Below are 27,717 nucleotides of genomic sequence, written 5' to 3' on the forward strand. Positions count from 1 at the left end.
CTAACTTGCTGAAGGACATAACCTATCTCATTAGTCTTGCATGGAGGCTCTGTAACATTGTATTCTGCCTAATTTCGGGCACTTAACAACAGTGCCTACTAATGGAAGCCCTTCAGACGAATCATTCTTTAGGAAGAGAAAGAATCTTCTCCAAAAAATTTAGCTGATAAAAAAACATGAATTACTTTCCAGAGATGCCCCACATGCCTGGCTAATGGTGGGGAGACTGCTATGAATATCTTCTGTTTCTAGGCAGTGACATTTTACATTTTTAAGGTTAGGTGATACGTTTTCTGCTATAGGTTCTGGATGTATTTGTACAGTCTAGCAAAGGTAATTGCTCTCACAGGGTCTTTTGAGTCCTCATTTATTTAAAACATGAGGTATTGGTCTTGCGAGAATTTGAAATCTGGTATAAGTCAACACATGCCTGCATTATTTTCAACAATGGTAATTCTGCATGAAAACATGCTCCTAAGCTTTATGACACACACACAGTGTACAGAAATCTTAGGCAGTGCTCTTTAAATTTTACTTTTTCTTTTCACAGTGTTTTTCCTCTTGCCAAGAGAAAGTCTAGTTAACATTTTCAGTGTTGATCCTGTAGCTTTGGGGAGGACAAATACAGTTAATACTAGCAGAATGCACCTGAGATTCTCCAGTGAACATCCTCCAGATAATAGATTTGTACAAAAATAAAGCTTATAATAAACAGGATTTTAGCAAAATCTGAAATATGCATATTGAATAGCTGAAATGCCCTTTAATACTTGAATTTATTCATGGCATTTGAAAATCTTTTAAGTCAAAGTTGTCTTCAGAGTCTTTGTGTGTGTGATTTGGAAGCATGTGTGAATACGTAAGTATGCAAGACATTTAATTACCCATTAAAATTCTATTGTTCCAGAGCAGTCTGATTTCTGTTTTGGCTTCCTCTCTGTCTTTAGTGCAGCTTAGCCCCTCTGAGGGGCTTGCTGAAAGACATACAAGTACAAACAGAAATCTTACAGGTTACCACTTTTGCGTCTTTAAGAATCAATGAAAGAAAGTACTAGTTATCAAATGCCCACAGCTAAAATGTTAGAGTCCTCTCCCATATCCGATCTTGTATGGGTGGTTTAATGTGTTATGAACAATGTTATGACGACAAAGTTATTCTGAACCTACTCTGCTCATAATGATTGCTCTGTGACATTCAGATGTGTGTAAGATATCCTGAGATAATGACTGAGAATGTCTGTGTAGACATTGCAAAGCCCCTATTGCTAACATAATTTTGAAGTTGAACTGAAGAGAGTAAAATTAACCAAGATTCCAACCAAGAACCTCTGAAAGTATGTAATTTTTCACTCCAATTTAATGTTTAAGTATCTGGCAGTTTTTCACTGGTGCCCTTTTGTGTTTGGTCACCAAACTTGGTACAAGGTAAACCAAATGCTAAATGAGAAATCTAGGTGATCATGAGCATTTCCTTCCTGTTCAGAGAAGTATCTGCATTGGTTCAAAAGAGGTAATGCAGCCCCAGCCAGCAAAGAAATCTTTGGCTTTTTGCATTTATGTTATAATTCTAATGATTTTTATATTGTAATGATTATTGCAATTGTCATGTTACTTGTGTTCTGCGTTGTAGTAGTAACTGGTGTTCCAGTGAACAGTTTCTAGACCTTTTTCTCGGTGCTAACATTTCATACTAACCTCAATTTATTTCACACATTGCTAGCATATCTTGTAACACTAGTTGTATTTTCCTTCTTTAATTGCTATGTGAATCTACAAGCACAAGAAGGGAATTAATTCTATGGTCTGCTGAATGCATATGAATTAATGCAGGGGGGAAAATGAACTGCAGTTATAGAAATGACCTAGTCATATATGTGGGGTTTAATGTTAGCAATATTATCTTTTAAAAATGTGAACCAACGAGTACTTTGTGCTTGTCTTAGTAGTCATATATGATGTTTCTTTTTAAAGGACTTAAAGCCCAGTAATATAGTAGTAAAGTCAGACTGCACTTTGAAGATTCTTGACTTTGGACTGGCCAGAACTGCAGGAACTAGTTTTATGATGACGCCTTATGTAGTGACTCGTTACTACAGAGCACCAGAGGTCATCCTAGGGATGGGATACAAAGAAAACGGTCAGCAAATATAGTCTTTCTTTGGCATAGCTTTATTTTTTGTTTGGCACGCCACATTTTACATGTTTAATGTTCTTTTTTTTTTCAAGATGTAAAAGATTTTATAAATTAGGCATGTGACCAAAATGCAGATTCTGGGTACACCAATTTATTTATCTAATTCCATTAATAATGTTTACATTTAATAGGAGAAAAAATTGAGGGCCTTGTTCATTTAAAAACTTAAGAGACTGGCTTGGTAGGTTTATTTTCCTTAATGAAGAAAGGGAAATATATTTTCTTAAGGTATGATACATACCTTTGTATACCTTCATCTGATTTTACTCCTGATGAGGACGTAAACTGTAATCGTGTGTCCCAAATTTAATGTTTAAAAACCTACATTCAGTAAAGCCATCCAAGAGTAGGGGACAGACAAGCTCAAGCCACCTACTATGGCACTGTTTTTATTAAAACCAGCCCACTTAAAAGCTGTTGCATTAAGTTCTTCAACAATGCTGCTGAAGTTGCATAGCCCCATTAACAGGCGATATACATTCTCTGAGGTCCATGATGAGTTCCAGGGAAACTTGTTTACTTTGTCCCTCTGCTTGCTTGTGTTTCCTTCCTCCTCATACTCTGTCTCTGGCCCTTTGTTTCTCTAAAAAACAAACAAATAAATAAATGAAGCATTTAGCGTTCCAGAAAAAAACACACCATCTTCTAAATGAACACCTAGTGTCCTTTAGGAAACCAAAGAAACATGTGCTTCCTGAAGGTCTATTTATGGCTCTGGTTCTGCTGCCACTTCATTGATCTGCTGTTGCTGCTGTCAGCTCATCTCACTTGATGCTTCTGCCTCAGGTGTGCATCATGCACAAGGGTCACCATTTGCTGAATGTGTTTTAAATCTGTTATCTATTAGTCCTCCAGTAAGCTCCAGTAAGTTGGGGGCTTTGTTATCCATCTCCTGGTGAGGTGAACTGTATGGCTTCTCTGGATACAGGCAGAACTGGGTCTTGCAGTATTTTTGGGGGTTCTTTAATATGGCCTGCATACTTCCCTGGCAGCTGCATAGCATTAGGGCAAGTTCAGGTCATACAGAAACTATAACTGATTTCTTTTTTGTTCTTGTTTATGAAAGCCAGGAAGAGCAACTCCTATCAGTGTGACAGTGGAAGAATCCAGTTCAAAGAAATGAGAATAGGTCTTTTTTCAAGTCTGTGATTTATGTTTCTGTTTGGATCATTGGTCTGCCAGATAGGGTGTACAGTTGTCTATTTTTTCTGTAACTTTCAAGACAGAGGTCAAGTGAAGCAAGCATAAGTTACTTTTTTTAACTGCTGAAGTTCTGTAAAAAGCACAGCTTTAAGTTTTTCCTTCTTTTTTGTTTCCCTGAAGGCTTTGCATTGGCCGGCTAAGAGGCAATAGTCACAAAAACCTAAAGCTGTAGACTGAGTCATTCAGCTGCCTTACAGAAGGAATTGATGTGACAGAGGTCTCAGGTTTTGTGTCATAGATTGCCCAGTTCACATTTTTCTCATAACATTTATGTCATTTTGAGTTGCAAAAGTGTGAAACATTCTTTCCATTCAAATGCTGCTGAGGTTTATTGTTGTAGTTAAACAGACTGTGTTCTAAAGCACTCTGTTGTTGCCAGCAGCCTTGATAGTGACAGCTCCCTTCCCTAAGCCAAGAGTTGTGTTTTGCAGCAGAAGGTAAATCCAAATTTACTTTCATATAAACAAACATATAACATCTTCCCAAAGCCTGGATATGTGGTCATTGAGTTGAGAATCACACTTTTTACAGAATGTGAATTTGTTGGCTGTCTGGTTCAGGAGGCAGCCTGTACTTCCTCCTGTATTTACTGCTGCTATGAAGAGGTTTTTTACATAAATTGTTGTTCCAGTCACTGCCTGATGAGTTCCTTCCTGTGCAGCTCCACTGACAGTTCAGTAAGGCTGCAGAGGGCAGCAAGGCATGTAAAAAGGGTGCACTTGTAGGGAGATCTATAAACTGCCCAGGATCCACACGTGTTGATATTGCCTGTCGTAGCCCTCTAAAACCCATAGTTAAAGTAAAGGTTAATTTATTTAATGCAGAATTAAATACTGAAAACTGACAACAAATAACAGTTAAAAAGAAATTGCCATTTAAAGCGGGGGGTCATCCAGCATCTTCATGATGTTTCAGTTCCCTGCTGAACTTCCCCTTCAGACAAGAGGGGGGGGGGCTGCAGTACGTGTACTGATGACACAGATATGTACTGGACAGCAGTAATCTTCGGTGCTATGTATGCACATATGAAATCTGTAACTCTAAAGAATGAGTGAGTGGCCCAAACAAACAGACCCAAACAAACAGAGTCAACTTCTGCATTTGTTCTGGTTTGTAGGTTAAACACAGGAATTCTATTTAATGTTTTTCTCAGACCTCTGAGTCTTCTGATGCATGAAGACAGATCACTGACTCCTGTTGTGTCACTTACCAGACTTTTCCATGCAGTTATAGGAGGCATTTTCACAACATTGGACACATTATTTACAGTGGATTTGAGTATATTTTGTTTTGTGAAGGCAGCAGAATGTGCCTTTCTGTCACCTTTTGAAAAGCGTTTTAAAGGGAAATCAGTACTAATCATAAATAATTTTTAAATGAACCAGGCCCTTAATTTTGACCTATTAATATGTACAGTTGTGATCTCTCACCATACGATTTAAATACTATTTTAGAGGAACTTATTACATAAGAAGGAGAGAATGTTTTCAATAAAAAGCAATGTTGCCTGCTTGAAATCGTTTAGCTCCCTCGCAACTTTCACATGTGATTTTTGGTATACAGTTTTTCTCATTGAAATCCCCTTCTTCTCTGCTTAACTGAAATTCTGGTCTCACATTTGACCTAAGAGTATACACCATACTACAGATGCATAATTATGGCATCACGAAATATATTTGCATACAGAATTAACAGAGTATCTCTGATGCAACTTCAGAAAAATTGGCATCCCTGTAAAAAGTGAGCTTGTGCATCTATGAGTATATCTGCTTAATGATTTGTGATGAGATATTGTAGAAAATAATTGTTTGTACAAAAAAAAAAAAACCAACAACAAAAAAAAAAACAACAAAAAAAAAAACCGCTGTTGAGCTTTTTGTTTGTATGTTATTTCAACAGAACTAGAGAAATATTTTTAAAACAAAGAATTTTAACTTGAAATCTCTTAGGAGCATACTAATATTGTCATTAACTGATCCTCTAAAATTCTAAGTGATCTTTTACTGATTGTATTTGCTTCTTATTTATGGGGAGAGAGATATGCGTGGTAATCTGAATTACAGAAATACTTGATGGCAAATTCCTATGAAATAACTAATTCTGCTCCTGAAAGTATTAACTATTAAGATTCCCGGTATTTTGAAAGGATAGTTTAGTATACTATTCCTAAAATGATTTCTATAATTACAACGAAAATAATTTCAACAATGTTGTCTTGGAGATTGGGCATTTACTATTGACAGAGCTTTGCAGGCCTCAGAACTTGAACTTGGGCACTACTCTGCTTGATTCATGTGTATCTCTCTCTCTGCTGTAGCTCTTGCTCTGGCACTGTGTTGAACAAAAGGATGGTTTTCTGCCTTGTATTTGAGACAGTTAAAAGCTAATCCTTAAATAACATGTTCTTAAGAGTGGTTTCATTGATTAATATAAAGACTTGCTCTTCTTCCTGTGCTGTCTTTGCAGTTTATAGAATGCAATCATGTTATGCTTCTTTTAATTTTAAATGACCGTTTGCTTTGCTTTTCCTTCTTTTTGTGCTACAAACATAGTGGATTTATGGTCTGTGGGGTGCATTATGGGCGAAATGGTTTGCCACAAAATCCTCTTTCCAGGAAGGGACTGTATCCTTGTGCTGCTGCAGCAGGTTGAATTAGTTAGGAAGTGATTAACCTTTTTATTGATGTTATGTCATGAAAATGCATATTGTACAATTTTTTTTTTTTATTAAATGGACATGAATTTTTCTTGCAATAACACTGGGAAAAAAATTGAGGACTTCATTTTAACTCAGGCTGCACCTAGCAGTAGGACATAGTCTCTGCTGGTCCTGTAGTTAGCGTACGTTCACCTTCACTAACTTCCATTACACATGCTTTTTATGGTCACTTCATGTGTATGTGCGTCTGGATATTTTTATTTCCTTTATTTTGATAACTATCTTTTCTGTTAATACCATTGCATTTTGTTTTCAGTTGACATTTGGTCAGTTGGGTGCATCATGGGAGAAATGATCAAAGGTGGTGTTTTATTTCCTGGTACAGATCGTATCCTTACCTTTGGCCTAAGATGTAGTTTGAAAAGGTCAAAAGATACCACAACGATTTAGGTCCAGGTTAAGGTGGATCAGATTTTTACACTACTGTTTTTAAACTGCCTTTTGAAAAAAACGTTTGCGAGTTCGTAATTTTGGTTCCAGGTTGCTGCAAAAATGCCTACAGTTGTACCAATTAGAGCAAAACAACAGCACAGATAGCTTTAACATGTGTGGCGGTCTTTAGAAATTAATGCTAAGTGAGAAATTCTAGCAAGATGAGCAAAATACCACTTGGGTGAGCAGGCTTGTTTTTCCTTTTTTGTTTTCAATTTGATATAGTTGTCTACCCATTGGTTTTGGATGTTGTCATATTTAAGAGAGACATTTTTTGTTTGTTTGTTTAGGTGGTGTTTTACTGTTTCACATGCATTGGATTTTGCTTTGGAGCTCATTTCTATGTAATAACTTACTAATCTCATTTGGTACCCAAGCACATTTAGCTGTTGTTATTTTTTAATGTTTTATAGGAAACGTTTACAGAAAATTCCTAACCAGCTTAAATGATTGTCCTCTGGAGTGTTTTGTTTTTGTACGCAGAAATGATCCTGCAAACAGCTTTCAGAAGTATCTGGTGCTTCTGTCTTTCTATTCCATGAATGGCTCAGTGGTGTCTGCGTGGGCGGTCATGTGAACAAATGCTTCAGACAAAGGATCTGCTGCAAGCAAACAGAGCTGAGAACTCTGGATCCTCACTAAAACTGATGGAAATCAAATTGGAATTCGGCATCTTGTTTCACTGGTAGTTCATGAGATGCCATCAGAAATCTTTCCTGCTTTTGTTGCAGGTTAATGGTTTCAAATCAATATATTACTGCCTGGGGATGTGAGGACTGGGTAAAGCATTTGGGGCATGACAAGGAGATCCAGGGAGTCCATGATTTCACACAGCCCTGTCATTGCCTTAGCTGCACTGTGCTGGCTTTGTGAATCCAGGTTGCTCGCGTGACTTTTAATTCAGGCAATATCTTTTTTTTTTTTTTCCTTCAAAGCCTCTGCTAAAGCATTGTAGAACTTAAAAACCCTTGAAGTTTAAGAGAAGGCCTGTTGATCCACCTAAGGGCTTAGGGAGCTCAGTGACTAGTCTTGGGCAGTATCCAAAAAGAAAATGCTGAGGAAATTATATGAATGAAATAGGCATATGTGAAATTTTACTGGAGCTCTCTCCCAGTATGTAACGATCTGCAACTAGAAATTAATTCCTGAGCCAAATTTCACTTAGCTTTGTTTTGCTTAGTAGCAGGTATTAAATTTTTCTGCCACAAATTAGTCAATGTCCCCTAATTGGTATAAACATTTCAGGTAACGTATTGCTTCCTTGGCCTCGAAAGTCTTTCATTTCTATATTGAAGACACTGACAAAATTGTTGCTGACCTGCATGCACCAGAATTTAATCCTTCATGTGGCCACAGTACTATGCATTGTGTTTTGTCAGTGTGAGATCACTAATTTGGTACAGTCCAGAACTCAGCTGAGTTACTGGGGTGAGGCAGAAGGACAAAGCAGCTGTAGGAGTTTATTCTCTCCAATTCCTTAATGACTCTCATTAGCTGGAGTACTGTGAATATCAGTTAAGATCAGGACATTAATTATTCTACGAATGTCTTTAAACAATAACGCAAACACTTTTATTTGAGTTTAAGATTAAATCTGGGGAGTCTTTTAACTTCCTCTGTTTTGCAGAAGTATATCCTTTGCCAGTTATTTCTTATTATTTCAAGTAAAATACATCTTGCTTTCAATACTCAGATGCAGTCTTGCGTTGCTTCTCTGTTTTCTCTATGAAGATACTCCTAATTAATGGTGAAGTTGAGATTTTGTGGTAATTTTCTGTTTTAATTTCTGTTGGTTATTTGTTTTAACATAACTTTTAGCTGAAAATTAGACACTGTTTTTCTTAGCTATGAAACCTTAGATATTGATCAATGGAATAAAGTTATAGAGCAGCTAGGAACACCATGCCCCGAATTTATGAAGAAATTACAGCCCACAGTTCGAACTTACGTGGAGAACAGACCCAAGTATGCTGGATACAGCTTTGAGAAACTCTTTCCAGATGTCCTTTTCCCAGCTGATTCTGAACACAACAAACTTAAAGGTAAGGTCTGCCTTTTGTGTGCTGTATGTTTTTAAAGTTTTTAAACTGTGTCATACTGAATAGAAATGCATCTTGCTTTTGTTCAATATAAAATCCTCCTGTTAAGGGTTTAAGTGTTAAAATATTTATGTAATGGGGGCAGATGGAAGTGCTAAGGTATGGTTACTGCCACTTCCTCATATTCTCTGGAATAGCTCCTATTCTTTAGATATCTGAATAAAGAAACAGGAGTGTATTTCTCTCAATAATAGACGTGGCTTAGAGAAAAATGAGAGGAGAGGGGAGTGTAGATGTTTCATAGCCACAGCGGACCTTCTGTGCTGCCAGCAGGTAAGGATGCCATGCCCAGGGTGGTGTATACTGAAACCCTGGTGGGAGACATCTGTCACTTGGTGTGATCGTGGTAAGGCCTTTGTGTCAGGCCTATATACGAATACTTTACCCATAGAAAAATAATTAAAAAAAATACAAACCTCAGCTATACCTTGAAACTCATAACATATTTTACGTATTATATCCTTTCGGATCATCACAACCAATGCTTTTCCTTCTTCAGCATTTATCTTTCAAGCACTTCAGAAATGTTCTCTCTCTCCTTCCAATCTGATGAACTATTATTACTTTGTACAATTACTTTCAATCTTCATAGTGATAACTTCAGCATTTAGCTGAATTTGAATATCCCTTTCTAAAAGGGAACTTAGCTAACTGAAAGAAAAGGTTGATGGAAGTTGCAGTGTTGCAGCTGGATGTTGCATAGAAATGACTTGATGGCTTTGTGGCATACTGTGTTTCCATCCAGATGATTTACTAGCCTTACATTGAAATGGCCAGTTTAATTAATGGACACTGTATTTGTCTTCAGTGTATTTGTGTGGTTTTCCTTCTTTTTATTGCATTTTGTTTCTTGTCCATGTTTGGCCAGTAAAGATTTTTCTCCTCGCTGGAGGTTATCCCTTCTCATATTTCAGCCAATCTTTGCTTAAGCAAAAATAATGGGTGCTTTCTTTTTCTACTCTGTTTTGCTGAGGAAGAAAAGAGAGATTAGAAAAAGATGTAGGAAGGAGGAGTTATTGGTTATGTCCATTTCTGCCCAGTCCTCTATTTTTAAAACGAAATCTTTTATAACTATTTTCTAGTCTTCTGTTAGTTTCCCAGCTCCTATTCTCAAATTACTATTTAAATTATTATTGTCCTGCTAACAAGCCTGATAAATAAGAAACATTCTGTGGTTGGTGTTCCCTTGCCTGCTTGTAGGACGATTATGCACAGTTGCTGTAGAACTATCTTCCATGGAATGTTTTACTTTTTTTCTAAATACTACACAGTCATGAATTCTTTCCAAAACATTTATCTCTTTGTTTTCCTTCCTTCATCAAAAGCACCATTTTCTTAAACCTCAAAGTACATGAGGGTTGTATAAATAATAAAATGGAGTTTGTTATTTAAGCGTTCTTTCTTTATGAGCTTTGAAATACTGTTATGTGCATTTGGCACCTGTCTAAATAGAACGTTTCACTTTTGCAGCAAGTCAAGCAAGGGATTTGTTATCAAAAATGCTGGTTATAGATGCCTCAAAAAGAATTTCTGTGGATGAAGCCCTCCAGCACCCATACATCAATGTTTGGTATGATCCGTCAGAAGCCGAAGCTGTAAGTCCTTGTTTTTGGTCTCCAATGAAGAAGATCTTTTATCAAAGCAAACTTGTTTTGATTCTCTGTGTAACTGCTTCAGAGGAGGCTGCTTCGTGCTCTTCCCGTTTCGCTAGAAGCTTAATTGAACAGTAGTAATTTTTTTTGACACGGTCGATATGTTTATTAGAATTAGTAATAGGAATGGGCACAGACTTGTAGGTAGCTGCAGTACTTGTGTATGTGGTTTGTGTATAATTGCATGTAAATTCCTAGACATGGAGCAATGAATTTGAAGTCTCCGATATAGAGTTCTGATTTATTGAGTTGTAGTTGTTTCAGCATGGTTTTTCTGCTTGTGATTACATTCCACGTGTTTTCTCCTGGGCATTGTTACAGCAATTGATAGCACTCTTTAACTAGCAAATAATAAGTGTTTCGTCAAAATCTGATACAAGATCTCAAGCCTTTAAAAAATAATTTCAGTCTATCTATCTATCTATCACAAAAAAAACCAACCAAACAAACAAAAAAACAAAAAACAAAAAAAAAAACCAACTCTCATTTTTAAGAAAAAGCAAGCTGGTGATGGCCCACAAAGAATCAGAAAAGATGTTTGGTGTAAGTGGTACAATTAGAATTCTGCTGATCTATTATATCTAGAGAGAATATGAATAAGCAACTCTAAATAGGTCAAAAGGACTGCTTGTGCTTGAGACCACTGCAGTTTAAGAGCATTATTACCAGCCCTTTCAGTTTTTGTTTTAATTTTTACACTAATATTCACAAATGAGCTAACTAGAACAAGCTGAAAACACAAAGCAGCATCTAGAAAATGAACCGTGTATGAGAGATAATTTGATTATGTAAATACGGTATTTTTAAATCAGGTTCTTATTCTGAATATCTTATTTCCATTTTTCATTAATTGTGTTTGTCTGTCCCCTTTGACTGCTTTATCATGAGTTAGTTCTGTTTTCCAGCCTCCACCAAAGATACCAGATAAGCAGTTAGATGAGAGGGAGCACACAATAGAAGAATGGAAAGGTGAGAATGATCCTTTTGCATATCCTAAAGGTTTTTAATGTTGATGGGCTCCTAGGTTTACTGTTACTAAGACTCTGAGTAATGTAATAGTATATACTTAAACTGCTTGGAATGGCAAGGGAATAGATCACTGCTTTACAACCTCTTGGTTGTCAGGACAGGAAATATTTTCTGTACAGGTGATGAGTCTTTGTAGGGAGGTGAAGGTCACTCAGCTGTAGGCCTGCTCATTTGAATTGCCTTTCGTAAATGGTAAAGTAGCATTTTTAGAAAGGGAAACACTTCTGGACAAAAGTCGTATGGGTGAAAAGGGATGAATGAGTTGGAGCATGCAAGTCTGAAAATTAGTGTTAGCATTATTTGTACAGAAAAGGGAAACCATAAGGAGTGTTAGTAGTGGGCAAGATAGTGAGATTGTAGCTCATGTGGGAGATAGCAGTGGTTTTGTCCTGAGAAAGTAGCTGGAGCTGAAGTGTCAGAGTATGACATAAGGATTACTTCTGAGACTGTGAGCTTTAGATTTCAGCACTGGTTTTGTATCTGGTTTTTCTTTATACTCATAAAGAACAAGGGGAATATCTTTGAATGTAAAGCTTTCGTTTCATTTGGAAACTGCTTCTAAAAAAATGTTCTACTGCAAAGGCCCTGGTGCTATGAAAAAATGCCATCTGCCTCTGCATCTGTTGGTATTTGATGTATTGTAATCCACAACCTTGCTATAACCTTCTGTACCCCTTTGACTTTAAGAACTAAGATACAGCCACTGTGCTTTAAAGACCTATGGAGATTAGTTTTAACTGCTTTTAATGATTCAGATTATAGTGTGCCCTTACAGTTCTTTAGAAAGAAAGCATGTATTACTTTTGTTAGAATTGTTTATGTAAGTAAATGAGTTACTGTAAGGGTACAATATTTAATTGCCCTAAAACGTATAACTCTTTTGCATAGCCTAATTATTACAGTGTTGACAACACTGAAATAATGCCTTCCTTTGGACCATTGCCATCCTTCATATGATTTAACGTATCAGAGGATTTAGTGTGTTCCAGAATTGGTACTGGTTATGCCTAAGTGAAAGGCAGAACAAAAGCCTGAATTGATAATTCTATTGTTCACTGAGCTTAGAGCAGGCATGTAGCTCTCCCAGTGCAAGGCCACATGCTAGTTAGCTCTTGAGAGCCTGTCTCCAAGATGCATTTAAGTGCCTTAGACCATAACCATTCTCACTTATAACCAAGGTGCTTTTATTTAGGATGTTTGCTTGCATATCTCATATACTTCATTTAGTTCTTTGTGCTTCATGTGTTTTAAAAGGATTAGTGGTAACACTGAGTCTACTTTCAGCAAGAATGTAGTTCACTGACTGATGTAATACTTCGTACTGAAAATGTTTAGCAAGAAATATCGGATTGGTATAGCCTTTCTGGTATAGCCAGCTTTTTAAAAAGGAGGAAAAATATTTAATGGAATATTTTTGACAGTTTCATTGTGTTGGCTGATAATGGACACAGGGCTATAAAATCTACTGCTTGCCAAGAGTATCTTGGTCAGTTACCTTCTTCAGGCAAATACCTATGAGAGGAAAAGGGAAGTTTAAATTGTAAGAGTTCTGAATTATTTTCAGATCTTCAGACAGAATAAATTATGAAAAAAATAAGTGTGTGAAAGGGCTTTTTAAAGATGAGAATGAATTAATGACAAAGGAACTTCCTCTATAGAACAGCCTGCATGGTCCTTTGAAGACTGCTGATCTGATTCTTCTAAACCAAAGAATGCAATGATAAAAACAGAGTTGTCATTAAGACTCAGTTTAGCCTCAGGTCCCTAGACTGTCTGGACAGAAGTCTGAGACCAATGTCAGTGTGTTCTTGAGAGTGCCAGGCCACTGTAGCTCCAGCAGAAGAGAACTGTACATTATGATACCACTTGACTATTCTGTAATCTACAGGCTGTTGTTCAAAACTTAATCTAAACAGTAACAGAACTAAGAAAATTAGATGTGCATTTAATGGGAGATAAACTGTCAATTTCTTTTTCTTTTTCTTTTTTTTTCAAATTCAATTTTCTGCCTTATTTGCCTTCATTTGCAGAATTGATATACAAGGAAGTCATGGACCTGGAGGAAAGAACCAAGAATGGGGTTATACGTGGGCAGCCAGCCCCTTTAGGTTGGTTACAATAATAGCACAGTACAAAACTACATACAGTTGTAGGTCCAGAGAGTGTAAAGATATTCAAGATACCAACTATAACCTGGCTCAAAAATGCAGCCCTTGAATGACTGATAATCTCTAGAATTCTATTTGAGTTTGTGCTTAATTGAATGGAATGTGGAGTTGGCATCATTTGGTGGAATATCTCTTTTTATTAATCTGATAAATTCCTCTATTATTGATGCTTCATTTCAATCCTCTATAAAGATCTCAGGATGTACTCTGTAGAGTACTTGGAATGTACTCCACTGCTATAGTCTGGTTAAATGTGTAATTTGTAGCTGGTGCAGTATCACATAAAGATATAACCACTACTTGTATCTATTAAGTAATGAAACAGGATTTCTAGCAAGATGGCAAGACTGAGCTGCTGCTGCTGACTCTCCTCAGAGTTTACTGATGTCTTGGCTTTGAACTGCAGCATATCTAATACTGGCTGTATGCAGTGCAGATGGCTGCTTGCCATTTCCCAGACTAAGTGGGAGGATCTGATGGAAAAAATGGGCCATTTCCTTTTCCAAAATATGTAGATATTGTCAGATTCAGTTCTCAACATGTAGTAGGATATCTTAGCCCTGGGTTTGTATACTGTTATCTTTGTGATTTTTAACCTTCAGTCATGAGCATTTACTGTAATTAGACAGGTGTCATGTCATGTGAGTTTTGTGGTTCTTACCATAGCATTCATAAAGCACCACATTTGTATGACTTGTGGATTTTATTTACGTTGACAGTTGTTTGAGATGTCTGTCTTCAGACTTGCCAAAACAGGGAGAAGTAGTGGCTGTTAGAAAGAGACAGACTAATGCAAGCGCTGAGCCACGCAACTTATCTGCAACTGATTTGCTGTTTTGTTTCTCATAGCACAGGTGCAGCAATGATCAATGGCTCTCAGCATCCATCTTCGTCGTCATCTGTCAATGATGTGTCTTCAATGTCAACAGATCCAACATTGGCCTCTGATACAGACAGCAGTCTAGAAACCTCAGCTGGACCTCTGGGTTGCTGTAGATGACTACTTGGTCTTTTGGGGGGGTGGGGGGGGAGGGGGTTCCTTTTAGTCGTTAATAGGGCACCTTTAAAATTTGGTGGTATTTTTGAGTGTTTTTTCAAAAATAATCATAGAATTCATCATAAAGTGCTGTAATTTTAAACTGTAAGTTGTGTTTAAAGCAGCCACTTTTTTTGCTGTAATTAACTGTAAAATATTAAACCTGATAATTTTTATTGTGGTTTTGAAATCTGCATATTTGCTTTACTATTATGCTGCTGATCTTTTTTTACTGAATTTGTAAGATTTATTTTATCAAAGCACATATTAATGTTGTGGTCATTACCATATCATGTATTATTTAAGATTTTATAGGTTTTCAATTTTTTTTTAAATTTAGAATTTATTCCAAATGTTTTGTTCATGATATCCTTCAAAGTTTTATGCTTGGTCATACGTCCATATTGAGCTGGAAGGGGAGAGAGAGTTGGGTGCAGTCAGCTGTAGGCTTTTTGGAGCATGCTGCTGTGGTGCTGGCAGTGAATAACATGCTCTTTCATTTTGGCCACTTGCCTGTAATACTCGAGTAAAAGCAACAATTACTGATTTTTTCTAGAGAAACAGTACACGGTCCTTTGTAAAGTAACTTCATTTGAATAGTTTTATGATCTTAAGGAAGCAAAGCCTATCTTCAAGGCTGCAGAAATATCTAACCTAACAAAGGGATGTGGTGTCTTCTGCACAATTGTGGCATGCCAAATCTCGTGATCACCATAAAACAAGAGGATATTTCATGAATAATACATTACAATGCAAATAAACTGTTTACTTCTAGCTTGTAGCCTGTTTTTGTACACAAAACAAAGGTGTATCCAGGACATCTAGACTGCCAACAGGGAAAGCAACATGCTATAGCTATACTTCCACGTAGTATATGGTTCTTGGGAGTTTAGTTTCTTACTACTTTTGTCTGCACAGCTGAGTGCTTTCAGGGGAGAAGAGGAAAGGATGTGAATGCAGTAGGGGCAAAACTTCAGCTATTCTTTCTCCACCAGAAGTAACTGATTGCTAAAAACCATGAAGTGGTAGAAGAACCTCAGGATTCCTGTAGCTAATGCATTACATGAGCAATACATGCCATCCAAAGGAGGGAGAAATAGTGCTGTATAAATTAATATACATCTCTTTCATTTCACCATGAGACCAGTGTAGCAAAAATCTTAATAATGGCTCATTTTAAGTCATTGATCTGCGGTAGTTTTCAGCACTGAAGCTCCAGGTTTCAATACGATTTTTAAACAAAAGTTATATCGAAATATGAAGAACAGTTTCTAAATAGTCATGTAAAATGGTGCTGCTCCTCACAGAAGTATTTTAAATGTTTACATTTTATATTTACAGAATGATTTATGTACAACTGACTTCAGTTTATGTATGAGTTAAACAATCATTCAGAATTTATTCCTTTGGAAAATGCAGATTCATAGTGAAGCTAGGCTGTGTAATCAAGTGTCATGTGTAGACGCATTGTTTGTGTAGTGAATTAGAATGTAAAGAGGAATTAAAATTAGTAATGCTCACCAAAACGAGCATGAAAATTACAGAAGTCTTTCCAGGCACAGAGTGGAAGCAAATTATGTGACTGGGCTACAAAGGTCATCCGAGAATGACTGACGCTCTTCAGTGCGGTTTCTTCACTTTGTTGGGTTGAGTCTCTTTTGTGGTTAGAGTGGGAAGAGGGAAATTCGTCCTTGCAGCAAAGTTTCAGAAAAATACAAGTGACAACAAAGCTTTCAATATCTAACATGGCTTTGAATGAAAAAAGGCAGGATTCAAGGAGTGGGAATGTCTCAAAGATGACTGAATTGATAAACTGCACATTTGTTTCCCTGGCCTGGCTATAGACCACTGGTAAGTGCTATCTGTGTGTGTCGTTTTAGTTTCCTTATTTGTATGGAATATTTCAATATTGCCTTTCTAAGCCACGTTTGTTAAGGCAAATATTTTTAGGGGTTCCTGCCAAATTGTATATTATCTATCTCAGAATAGGCAGGTCTTATTTGGGTTTTTCTCACACTGGAACATAGAAAATCTGCTCGATTTCAACAGAGATGAATAGAACAGTCTATTTTGTAATTATTACTATTATTATTTTTAATTGAAGTTTAAGATGAGTATTAAGCCAAAATTTTTGGTCACAGAACAGTACTACTTTGCTATGTAAGGGTGAACTTGGAATATGAATTAAGACTGACAAAATCAACTCCAGATTCCAGAAGATGCTATAAACAATGGGATTTGTTAAATATAATCCCTATTTCAATTGATTGTGGACCCCCTCATATTGCAGTGATGCCTGAAATATTTGGAACCTTTAGAGTAACTGTTGCTATCACTTTCCAATGTCCTGAAGAAAAATTGCTTTAAAATGCATATTAAGTGAATCTGACCATTATTTTTTCTTTCAACATAAACAGGCTGTGTCTATTATTACCACACAGCAAGCAATTGACAGTAACTTCATTTTGCTCATAATCTCTTAAGGAGAATTGAGTTTTTCTTTTCTTTTAAGGTAGTGTTGATGAATGGCTGGGACTGTCCTCTGCAACCTGTCGCAGAATGAAGTGAGCCATGTTTAAAGGGATTATTTCACTAAGGTCAGAGCACTGGATGCTGGAATCTGTAGTCCACTTCTAGCATCGTCTTCATAGCAGTGTTACTTTCTGTTTTTCTTCCAGTCAATTGCATTTTAGGCAAGTTTAAGAGACCGGTGATTCAGATTCTCAGTAACCAAGTCATTGCAACAGTAGACATGAAGTCTCATCTCTTTTTATTTCTTGAAATATGAAGTGACTTCAGAGAGAACTGTACACTGCCACAGACAGCAAACAAAGGAGTTGAGTGCAACTGTTTTTGTATGTTCTATTGCCAGCTAATATGCTATCTAATACACTGTAACTTTTATTACTGAAATATTAAGCTTTAGTAGATGATTTCAAAATCTTTCATGACAACAGGCTTTACTAAAGTGCATGCAATGTTCTACTTCTAGGGCCGTTCCAACCCATTGGAGTTGGTAGGGATTGAATTACAGTGTGCTGTGTCTGATTTCATGTCAGGTGAGCTTAAAAGTTGGGCAGTAATAACGATAATTCCCACCTCCTGTAGCCAGAGCTGTGTCTGGTTCTAAAAAAACCTCTCCCTTTGCAGAAGTAGGTTCCTCAGGGTTTTTAAATAGATGGAAAGGCGGGGGGTGCGGGTAAGATGAATACTGTTACTGTGTGCTGTACTTCTACTCTGTGATGCCCTTTGATGCCTCATGTCATTTGTTGAGGCTAGACAATGGGATAAGAATTGGGACTGGTGTGTGTTAGTGTGTGTGAGGGGGAAGCTGGACTGCCAGAGCATCAGCTGAACAACCTTAGAGCAGCCTGACTGACCAGGCCACCTCTTCTTCACTCCTTCAGCTAGTCGGAAGAGACATGGCACTTCTCCCTGTGCAGGCACTGTGCAGCTTGGGGTTTTGGTTTAGAACAATCTTACTTCAGTGTATGTATAGCAGTATCTTCTGGGTGAGAATTCCAGCTAGATACAAAGATAAGGTTAATAAGGTTAGTAAGCCTTTCTGCTCCACGCACACACAGAATCACATATGTGTGAATTTAAGAGGTTGTAATGATCTGTAAATGAGATGGTTGTGGCAATAGCGCCCTCTGCTGTTTCAGACTACAAGCAGAATGTTATTGACGTGGGCTTGTTTTATGGATAACTGCTCATCTGAATATAAAGTCTATTCTGTTAGAAGGTAAAAACTCAGCACTTTGACTGACATTTTATATTTCTAATGCTTCAGGATTAATACATATGGCATTAATCCCAACATTGCATAAAGATGGTCAAAGAGCTAGTACAGGTAGATAAATCCTGCCCAACCAGGAATCCAGTATTTGCTCTTAACAGCAGCTTGTTCACCTTGCTATATTTCATTTGTCTGTTTAATTTTTGGTTCACCTGTCTGGATGTAGTTTAAGGACTGGAGCTGAAAGAGAGCAGTCTGTACAGGATTAGAAACAGTTTTAATGGAAATCTGTGATGAGACTCAACTGCCTACCTTAATTTTCAATTTGTTTTGTTTATCTTTAGTTATGGGCACTGGATTAAAGTGATATTTTAGTTGATCTCTTTTACTCCCTAACCCAGATCTCTCTTTTTTATAGATGTGTTATAAATCAGATGATATTATTTCCACTTTCGCTGTTACAATTTTAAGCAAGGTTTTCTTGATCTACCTCACACAAACCATCTATGTTTCTCAGTAAGCAAAGCTAACCCTTGCTATTGGAACTACACTGAATGTGAAATAAACAAATACACTTCCTTCAGAAAAATGAACCTTTTGGCCAATGTTGAGACAATACAAGTAGTTATGTTTCTTATATATTTCACGTAAGATCTTCATGTGTAATATATAGCTTGTGTACAATAATATACATCTAGAATACTGTGTTAGCTGTAAATTGGTGATTTTATTATTGTAGTCTGGTTTTGTAGGTAAATGTAGCTTACTAGTAATGTCAGCTCATCCTTAACATTTTGCAAAAGGAATAATTCTTTGTAAGCTTTGCGTACAGATGAATTACTTTTGTAGGCCCAATATCTAGTCTATTTTTGAGAGTGCTTTAACTTTTATTACTAGAGTTGAGAAAGGAAAAAAAAAAAACACCTTAATGATTGTGATCATTCCTTCTGCCCCTTTTAAATTATATTCTTGGTTTTCTTTTATCCCAGAGGAGATACCAAGGGGAAGATGGATCATGAAAAATATTGGGAGAGCTATTTTTTTTTTCTTCCCCGCATTTTGATACCTTTCCTGTTTTTCCTTTATTCCCTCCAAATAAGCTGTTGGTGGGGCATTACTGAAAGCATTGTGGTTTTTTCAATTGCTCATACCATAGTTCATTACATGTGCACCACTGGAATGTATACATTGTTATCTAGTATGTTCATTGGTTATAATGATATTTTAAATAAAAAAGGAAAAAAAAAAAAAAAAAAAAAAAAAAAAAAAAAAAAGTTTGACCACTATGCATTTAGTGTTTTTTCATTGCTAGGCTGGAATGACAAGCATGGACTTGACAGTAAGACTGCAGCTGGAGTTGTATTAGCATTGGTCTTTCCTGAGAAATGTTTTAAAGGGTGTTTATGTTCTCTTCTGTGTCTGAGCTCATCTGTAGGCAAAAAAAAATGCTGGATGTCCTTCATACTTGCTTCTTTGCTACCAGCTGCAGTCTGCCTGCCCTCCTGGTAATGAAGCTGCTGGGCCCTTTTATGGTAGAAAGAGGTAAGACACAGCCCTTCCCGTGTGTGAAGGCACTGGGCCTTTAGGAAAAGAACTCCTCAAAACTGATTGCCTGAGAAGCTTTAAGATACCTGACTTTTGAAGGGCTTTTACTGGAGAGCAAATCTGGGTGACGGGACTGCTTCCTGTACTGGTATCATGACCAGTGTTTATTTCATTACCTTCATTTCCAGCAGGCTCCGTGAGTTCCTTTAAATGAAGACTCACAATGCCCTCAAGTTGTGTTTAGCTGCATGCTGCTGTGTTGTCTGCATCCCGTTTTTGAGGCAAAGGTGCTGCAGATGTCTGCAGTATAGTGCAGCCCGCTTCCTTTCCCTGGAGCAGCTCTTCAGGGGGTGTTCTTCTAGGAAAATGGTGAGGCTCAGAGATGCTCTTTTTTATTTGTCTGCATTAGCATAAAGTGATGCTGCTTCTAAATAACATGAATATAGAGCAAGGCTTGACACAGTCCTAGCTCTGGTCAGGAACTTGGCTGTATTAGCTTCATTTTTTATCATCTTGGACAGTATTTCTGGCTCATAGACCTAAAGCTGAAACTCTCCATAGAGCTGCTGGCTTGTATAGACCTCTTTGGCAAACATGGATCATTCAGTAAGTTAGCATTACTCCTTTTTTTTTTCATATTAGAAATATCATGGAGAGCCATAGAAGTTGTTATTTTTCTGGAATATTTGGCTTTGGATTTATTTTTTTCAAGTATGTGCTTATGTTGAGGTTCTTTTAATGAAGTGTTGGGTTTTTTTTGTTTTTTTGTTGTTTTTTTTTTAACTTTATTTTTTTATCTGCATAATGTAGGAAGGGATGTTCCAGGCCAGGAAGCTACCTGAGTCTGTGTCTTTTTAGGAATAGCAAACCTGTCAACTGCTGCTAAGGCTTCAGTTTAATTGGTGGTGGTAGAAGGGGTCTGGAAGAAGCTAAATGTAAAATAGGGATGTGCTTAGATCTGTGAGATAGGCAAATGAAGTGGTGGGAAGAGCGTGGAAACAGGCTGTCACTGAAGAGAGTATTAACCTCCTCAAATAAGGACATGGTGATCCACGGGGTTATGTCCAACAGCATGAGCCTATCCTCATTTCTTGCAGAATTGCTCATGAGTGGAGATGAACGTTACATGTCTCTTGCCATGCTTTAGAGTTTGCTTCCTGCTGAGGTGCATTTTAGCAAGAACAGGGTACACTGCAACTTCTTGCAGCCTGTTTCTGCAGAGGATCATCTTCAAAATGACCTGAGATCTATTACTTCTGAAGAACAGGAATACATTTTTCTGGAGCACAACAGTCACCTGAAGGTTAGTTCCATTAATTGCTGTCAGTAGATAGTTTGCTCTGTGAAACTGACAAGAACTAATATTATTCTGGCTGCTAGATCATGGAGAATGCAACACAGCTAGTAAGTGATCTTCTCTTGAAGCTGAAGACTTGGGATAGGTGGGTTTGTTCCTCACACTGGCTGTAGATAACAGTTGTCTGGACTCTGAGTGCTTAAAGAACACTAAAAAAGCTAAAGAGTAGTCTTGTTTAGTTCTTCTACTTGCTTTGCATGTTTGTTTTTAGGCTCTCAATCAGCATGTCTCAGTTAGTATTGTAGTGTCCTGGAATTAAAGAGACTAGTCTGCACTTGAAACGTACAGAAGGTAATGCAGTATGAATTGTTTATGGGGATGTAGGCTGTCAGGATGTTAGATATAATGAAAAGTACCCATGTTGGGGTAAGAATAAAAGAAGGTACAAAAATAGCCTGATTGCTGCTACTTTGGCTTGAATGCCTCTGGTAGTACAAGCTGTCACTTTTACCAGCCTGGTATTTTAATTGCAGAGTTATTTACAGCCTAGCACAGGCTATACTTTGACACTGAGGTTTATTTTTGAGCACTGTCATTAGACCTCATGCTGCCTAAAGCCACTTTGATGTTCCAGCTGAGATTAATTATTGCAGGAATTGCTCCTCATGCTTTGTGCATCTTAATAGTTTTGAACAAGCCACTGTCTTGTTTGCAGGCTCAGCTGTGACCCTGTAAGCTAGTGAGGAGTTGTGCCCAGCAGTAGTACCCTGGAAGAATGTGATCTGTGGTGGTGCTCGTTTAGTAATACAAGAAGGGGGGTGTGGGAGGTTGTTAAGGTTGATGCTGCTGCCTGCAGGTGGCAGGCTGCTCTTGCTAACAGTCAGGGTTGGGCCACAGTGCTTCACCACAGGGGTAGTAAAAAATCAGTGCAGTTGGACATGCTTGGAAACTGTTCTGAAATACCCAAATAGTTTAGTTATATTTCACTGCTTTGCTCAACTTGCTGTAACCAGGAAATATGAGGCTAACGTGTTTCTTTTTGCTGGCTTAAAATGGTTTACATTTCTGTAGAAAGGAGAATCCCTACAGTGAGGCAGAAACAAGTTAACTTCTGTTCAGCCATCAGTGAGATAGGTAGAACAGCAGCAGAGAAAGAAGGTGTGCAGTCTGCTGGCACTGCAAAAAGCCCATTCCAAGGTTATCGCCAGATAATGAGTTATATTCTTTGCTAGCAAGAAAATAAAGCAAGGTTATTTTTCTTTTTAAATAGTTAAATGAAGCGAGCACCTTCACTGCAGTCTGAACCAGCTCCTACTCAGTTCACGTGGTCATGGCACTTTTTGTTAAAATCATTCTCCTTTGAGACTCCTAAGCTGCATCAGCTGTCAAAGATTCCTGCCAAAAGAGGGCAAACAATGGAGTGAGTGCAGGGGGTGTCAAATCACCTAAAGATGGATCTGGTGAAACAGTGTTCAGTGAGCAAGTTCTGTATGACTTCGGGGCACTCCAAACGTTATGCAGAACTTCCCCAATAAGTCAGTCAGTCCCTCGAAGGGAAGTGAGCCCTGACAGGTAAATACTGGAATTACAGCTTCATTCTAATAGTGTATGTTCTTTTTGTAGAAATAGTGAACTTAGGCTACTGGATTGTTTGCACTCCTCCTTCTATTCTCTCATATCCCCATAAACTTTCTTGTAACCGAAAAGAATCAACTGCTGCTCTCCTGTGACAGTTAAATATAGATCCCACCCTTTCCCTTCTCCAATACTAACTGCATACATTTCTCTTACAGTAGTTTTGCTATTCAAGTTAAAATATCCACATTGACTGGGTGTGTTTTAACTATAATAATAATTTTCCTTTTCTTACATTGATGTCTGATCACTACATATCAACTCATGTGAGATTTCTTTTTTCTTGCAGCTAATGCTGCCCTATTTTTGGCTCAAAGTAAAAATAAGTAACCTAGGGCAAAACATGCATATTTAAAGTTCCGGTGTGGTTCTGTGGCCAATCTGGTTGTTAAAAACATATGCTTTAATAAGTCATATTTTTGTGAGGCAGTGGAACTGTTTGGTTCCTAGGGGATAATGTAGTGAAACTGTCAACATTTCCAGTATCTTCAGCTGTTCTGTAGACACTGTTTTCAAAGCAGTTTGATAAAATAATGCCACTTTCAGCAATGAGAAATCTGAACAAACTTTATGTAGAGAGCAGGGAGGAAAAAACCTTATTTTCAATCCATATGCTAAGTCACGCTGAACATGGTGACTTTCTGGAACTGTGGTTCTCCCAGGTCTCACCCATCTTCCATGCCTCTGCATTGTCCCTGACACAGCAAAAGGAAGGTGCAGGGAATCCAAAAACGCAACGAGTACAGCAATGGAGACCAGAACCTTTTGACCTGTGGATAGAAACTGTGTCCACTCTTTCTTGGCAATCTGAAATCTAAACGTTCAAGCATTACGTTTAGCAGTCTTTTCCCAGCTGGCCCTAATATTACAGAACATGAAAAGACAACAGAGCACATGTCACTGAGAGCACAATTACTGCAGAGTTACCCATGATACATGAGCGTAACGTAACAAAATGTACATTTTCACTGGATTTGCCAGAAATAGAGTTTTCTGTGACGTACATCAGGTTGTTCTATTTGGGAACTTTAGCACTTTGACTCCCACCAGTTAAACATCCTAATGTTGAAAAAAACTCTTCCATTTCCTTCTGCAGGAGATGATTCCTCTTCTCTGCGTCTTCCCGTGCACGCTCAGAATTCCTCAGTTTTATCTCCAGCATTGTGTATTTCTTTCGTTCTTGGTCCAGTTCTTCTTCTAACCTAACCACTTGCTTCCTCAGGTCTGCACTTGCTTCTTCAATTCTTAAAACCAAACAGGAGAGAGAGGGAAGAGATAGGGAAAAAAAAAAAAAAAGAGCTTTTTAAGTTAAGTAGCATGATAAGTACCGCTGCGATGGCTAAGATAAATAGAAGTTGTTCAACTTAGAGCTAAAATATCTTAATTCTAAGAGGAAGTTTTAAATGAGAGCACCTATTACCATTTTATAGTTAATACCGAATTTAAGGGCAGGGGGTCCTTGACAGCTGGATCCTGCTCCATTTGTACCTTGAGGAAAAAATTAATATACCTAATCAAGTCAAGTCTTACAAAGCAGTGCTTTTGGGAGCAGACAATGTCTGAGGAGATACAACTCAAGGCACCTGTTATGGTTAGATACATAATTTCCAAAAGAAACAGCAGCCTTTTTTATCCTGATAATGTGTTTCCCTGTAAGGTATCCAGCACAGAAGAACACCCTGGAAGGTCGGTTAGTTAGGAATGAGGTCACAGTCCTTCCTTGCCTTCCATCTTATGGTATTTTCTGCACAGTTTGCCACTGACAGCGGGGTTGGGGAGCTGAATTTTTTCATACTCTACAGAAGTTTAAAAAAAAACAACAAAAAAAAGCCCAAAACAAACAAAAAAACAACAACACCAACAACAAAAAACACACACACAAAATCCACAATTCATATGAGGAAGAATCTGAAGGACAGACCTGAAACAGTTCATCATCTGTGCACAAATCTCCAATTCAAGACTCAGAATGAAGGTCAGAGACCAAGGTTCATGTTTTTTGGATTTGAAATAAAGCACAGAAGGAAAATCACTTCCTGCCCTCCCACTCACGTTTCCTAATTGCAAGGCAGAGTAATGGTGTTCATGCAGAAGAAATACATCCAAGATAGGAGTCAGACAGTGAATTTTAAGAACAGGCCCTTCCTAGGAAATGCTTCACTCTATATTAAAAATAGGAGAACCACAGGTTCAATGAACATTCTAATATCCAACTATGAAAATGGGATGCCTGGCTTCCCTCTGAAACTGGGTGAGGGATATTTTTACACAGGGTGGCACTTAAAAAGGACACACACAGCCTCCACAGCAATGTCTAAAAGAACTTTTTCAGCAGAATCTGAATAGCATCTTGTGACACCAAGAAGCAATCTTGCACACAATACAATGCACTGCAGCCCTCTTCCTTCACATACAGCCAAGAATGACATTACTATCATCTCTACCAATTTCAACAAATTACAAAGTCACACCCATGAGCACTGATCACAAAGTACAGCAGACCAACAGCTGCACTTATAGGTAAACAGAAACTTGCAGAATATCTGGAAAAAACTGCCAGTCCTAGCCAACATTTATCACTGAGCTGTGTTTTGTAATGCAAGCAGACTCTTTGGAAGCTAAGATGCAGCCCCACACACCTCTTGCTACATTTCTGTTACAGCCCACAGATCTGCGCTACCAGTTAAATTTTCCTTCTGTGAAGCTTTAGGAGTCAGCTAGAACAGCCTAAACATGCCACTCCTGTTGTGAATACAAAGGTTCACAGTACTTACAGACATTTCACATACACAATAATAGTCCACTTCGGGACATTACCAGTTTCTTAAGAGTCCCAGGTAGTAAACATGAATTACTGAAACTCAACAGAGAATGCCTGCTAATTATATTAACCTCGAGGGAGAAATGCTCTGGAACAGACTGGTTACAGGAAGGCCATAAAACTTGCCTCCCTCTGACTAAGAGGGAGAAAATGGGCAGTTGATAATGATAAATAACAGCTTTTCCATCAGCAAGTGTTCCTTACCTCTGCCCCAGGCAGGTACCGACTTTGCTTTCCCTCCACATACGTGTGCCAACAAAAAGCTCATATGCCTTCATTAAAACATGCCCTACTACACAGGCTGAATTCTACAAACAAGCACGTGTACAATTGTAAAGGAGTTATTACTTTTGGGGACTAAACTCTCTTCATAACACCAATGAGGTAGTCCCCACTTTTCCTGCTAATCTGCCACATACCTTCACTGTAGTCAGCTCCTGTCTTTCCACAGGAGTGGACTTTCATATGCAGTCAAAAGGAAACTAAAATGTTGCAGCTGCAGCAAAAACACTGCAAAATTTTTGAGAGCTGAAAAACTTGGCTTGAAACTCTTAAGACTCGACAGCAAGATCCTTAGGGCTGTAATCCCAAACAGCTGGAATCATCCTGTTTAATACAAAAAGGCAGTGACTGCATTTTGCCTAGTTTCATGAAAATACCACCAGTTCATTAGGCATCTTCCCTTTGGCTATTTTGCCCTGTGAGACCTGGCCAATTTGTAGTCCTCCCCTCCAGTTACACTAACTGCTCTTTGTCACTTTCCAGTTGAAGGATAAAGACAGGTGTTTGTTACAGCTGAAACAGCTGAGAATGCAGCAGGAGTGACAAACAGGCCCTTCCTAGGTGTCCCAACAGCTGAAGGCTGTTGGAAAAGTTTTCTTGATGATACAGAAAGCCATCACTTCCCACAGGCAGCAGGTAAGAATGGGCAGGTACACACTTCCAAGTTTTGCAGTCTCATCTCATTTCTGTTTCTTCCTCTGTATCCCTGCAACAAGGATTGCCAGGACAGTCCTGCAGATTAAATGCAATGAGCATACACTCATCTCCCTGCCGGCTTTGCAGAGGCTGGCAAACCACCATAACAGTAAACCATAAAATATAGCAGGAAGGTAACAAGTGATATTCATACCTTAACAGATGGCCCACTGGTAGAGATTGTAGTTCAAACCAGGGCTTTCCAAAACAGCTTTTGATAAATAACAATAAAAATTATGCAGCAGCAAGCTTAGCTTAAAGCTGTACAGTAATGTGTGCTTCTGATACCATGTGTAAGAGACTGGTTGGATACCAAGACATGTAAATGGTCGTAAATAACGTAGGGAGTCTAACGCTAACTAAACACACACAAACAAAAGAGCTGAGAAGAAACAAATATGTAAGAAATATGCTTGCAGCCCTTCTCCAATGCAGAGCACTATTACTGGTGACCACATCAGTGACAATTCTTTTGTATTATAACTTGGTGTACAATTCTGCACATGCCTTTATGTTAAAATGCAGCTAATGCCTTTGAATGACCATATTTATTTCATGTGTGTACTTTCCCAAGTACTTATCTGAATATCATTCTGTTAAACTCTTAAAATCATAAGAACTAAGACACCAGCTCAGGCAAATAGACAAATAGGACTCTTCCTAACTATTACCAAGTACTTTCTACTTCCTATAGCCCCTGCCTTCACAAACACCTCTCCTGAAAACATGAAAAACATCAGGACAAAGAACCACCAAGTTCAGCTCTGCTGCCCAAGGAGCACCTTGCTGCTGCTTTCAGTCAGTACCACACTGTGTGAGCTAAGGATGGCTTTGAGAGCATCCAGAAATGCTACTTTGATTTCTGAAGTTCAATACAAAATGCTTACTGAAAAAGTTATATCTGAGATGCAATCTCAACAACATCAGCAAAGAATACTCACAACCATTGTTCTAAGGAAAGCTTCCCTTGGGAAAAGCAGCATAAAACCTTCAATTTCAGACTGATTTGGCTCAACTCTCTGCACCTGCACAGGCCACTCTAGGTTCCATTCACTCGCCTTGAGGCAGACACTTGCCTTGCTGTTTCTCCCAGAACACTGACAAAGATCAAACTCTTGCAAGGACCTGTGCTGCAATTTCCATTGAAAACCAACTGAGTGATACTGGAAT

At 38.1% G+C, this 27,717-nt stretch overlaps 2 protein-coding genes across 18 annotated transcripts in view; one reads left to right on the forward strand and one right to left on the reverse strand.

Moving 5' to 3' along the window:
* MAPK8 (mitogen-activated protein kinase 8) overlaps positions 1 to 15,306 on the forward strand; it is a 97,212-nt gene extending 81,906 nt beyond the window's left edge. For 3 of the 7 annotated variants that reach the window (XM_085555079.1, XM_015866672.3, XM_085555081.1), the window contains exons 6-12: positions 1,972 to 2,137; positions 6,373 to 6,444; positions 8,408 to 8,590; positions 10,118 to 10,242; positions 11,205 to 11,268; positions 13,359 to 13,436; positions 14,351 to 15,306. In XM_085555079.1, the coding sequence (XP_085411205.1) occupies positions 1,972 to 2,137; positions 6,373 to 6,444; positions 8,408 to 8,590; positions 10,118 to 10,242; positions 11,205 to 11,268; positions 13,359 to 13,436; positions 14,351 to 14,496 (834 nt within the window). In that variant the 3' untranslated portion in view covers positions 14,497 to 15,306. Of the gene's footprint in view, positions 1 to 1,971; positions 2,138 to 5,949; positions 6,022 to 6,372; positions 6,445 to 7,031; positions 8,591 to 10,117; positions 10,243 to 11,204; positions 11,269 to 13,358; positions 13,437 to 14,345 lie in introns of those variants that run through there. The other 4 variants (XM_085555083.1, XM_085555078.1, XM_085555082.1 and 1 more) reach the window with 4 other exon arrangements.
* A 7,991-nt stretch (positions 15,307 to 23,297) lies between these two features.
* The window catches only part of ARHGAP22 (Rho GTPase activating protein 22), a 113,852-nt gene continuing 109,432 nt past the window's right edge, over positions 23,298 to 27,717 (reverse strand). For all 11 annotated transcript variants that reach the window (XR_014948868.1, XM_015866666.3, XM_085555074.1 and 8 more), the window contains one exon: positions 23,298 to 23,992. Coding sequence is in view for 10 of the 11 variants with exons in the window: in XM_015866666.3 (XP_015722152.2) it covers positions 23,764 to 23,992 (229 nt within the window). In the remaining variant the exon portion in view is untranslated. The remainder of the gene's footprint in view (positions 23,993 to 27,717) is intronic.

The sequence above is a fragment of the Coturnix japonica genome, chromosome 8 (genome assembly GCF_054131305.1).
Source record: "Coturnix japonica strain WE chromosome 8, WE-NBRP24, whole genome shotgun sequence".
In the NCBI taxonomy this organism is placed as follows: Eukaryota; Metazoa; Chordata; class Aves; order Galliformes; family Phasianidae; genus Coturnix; species Coturnix japonica.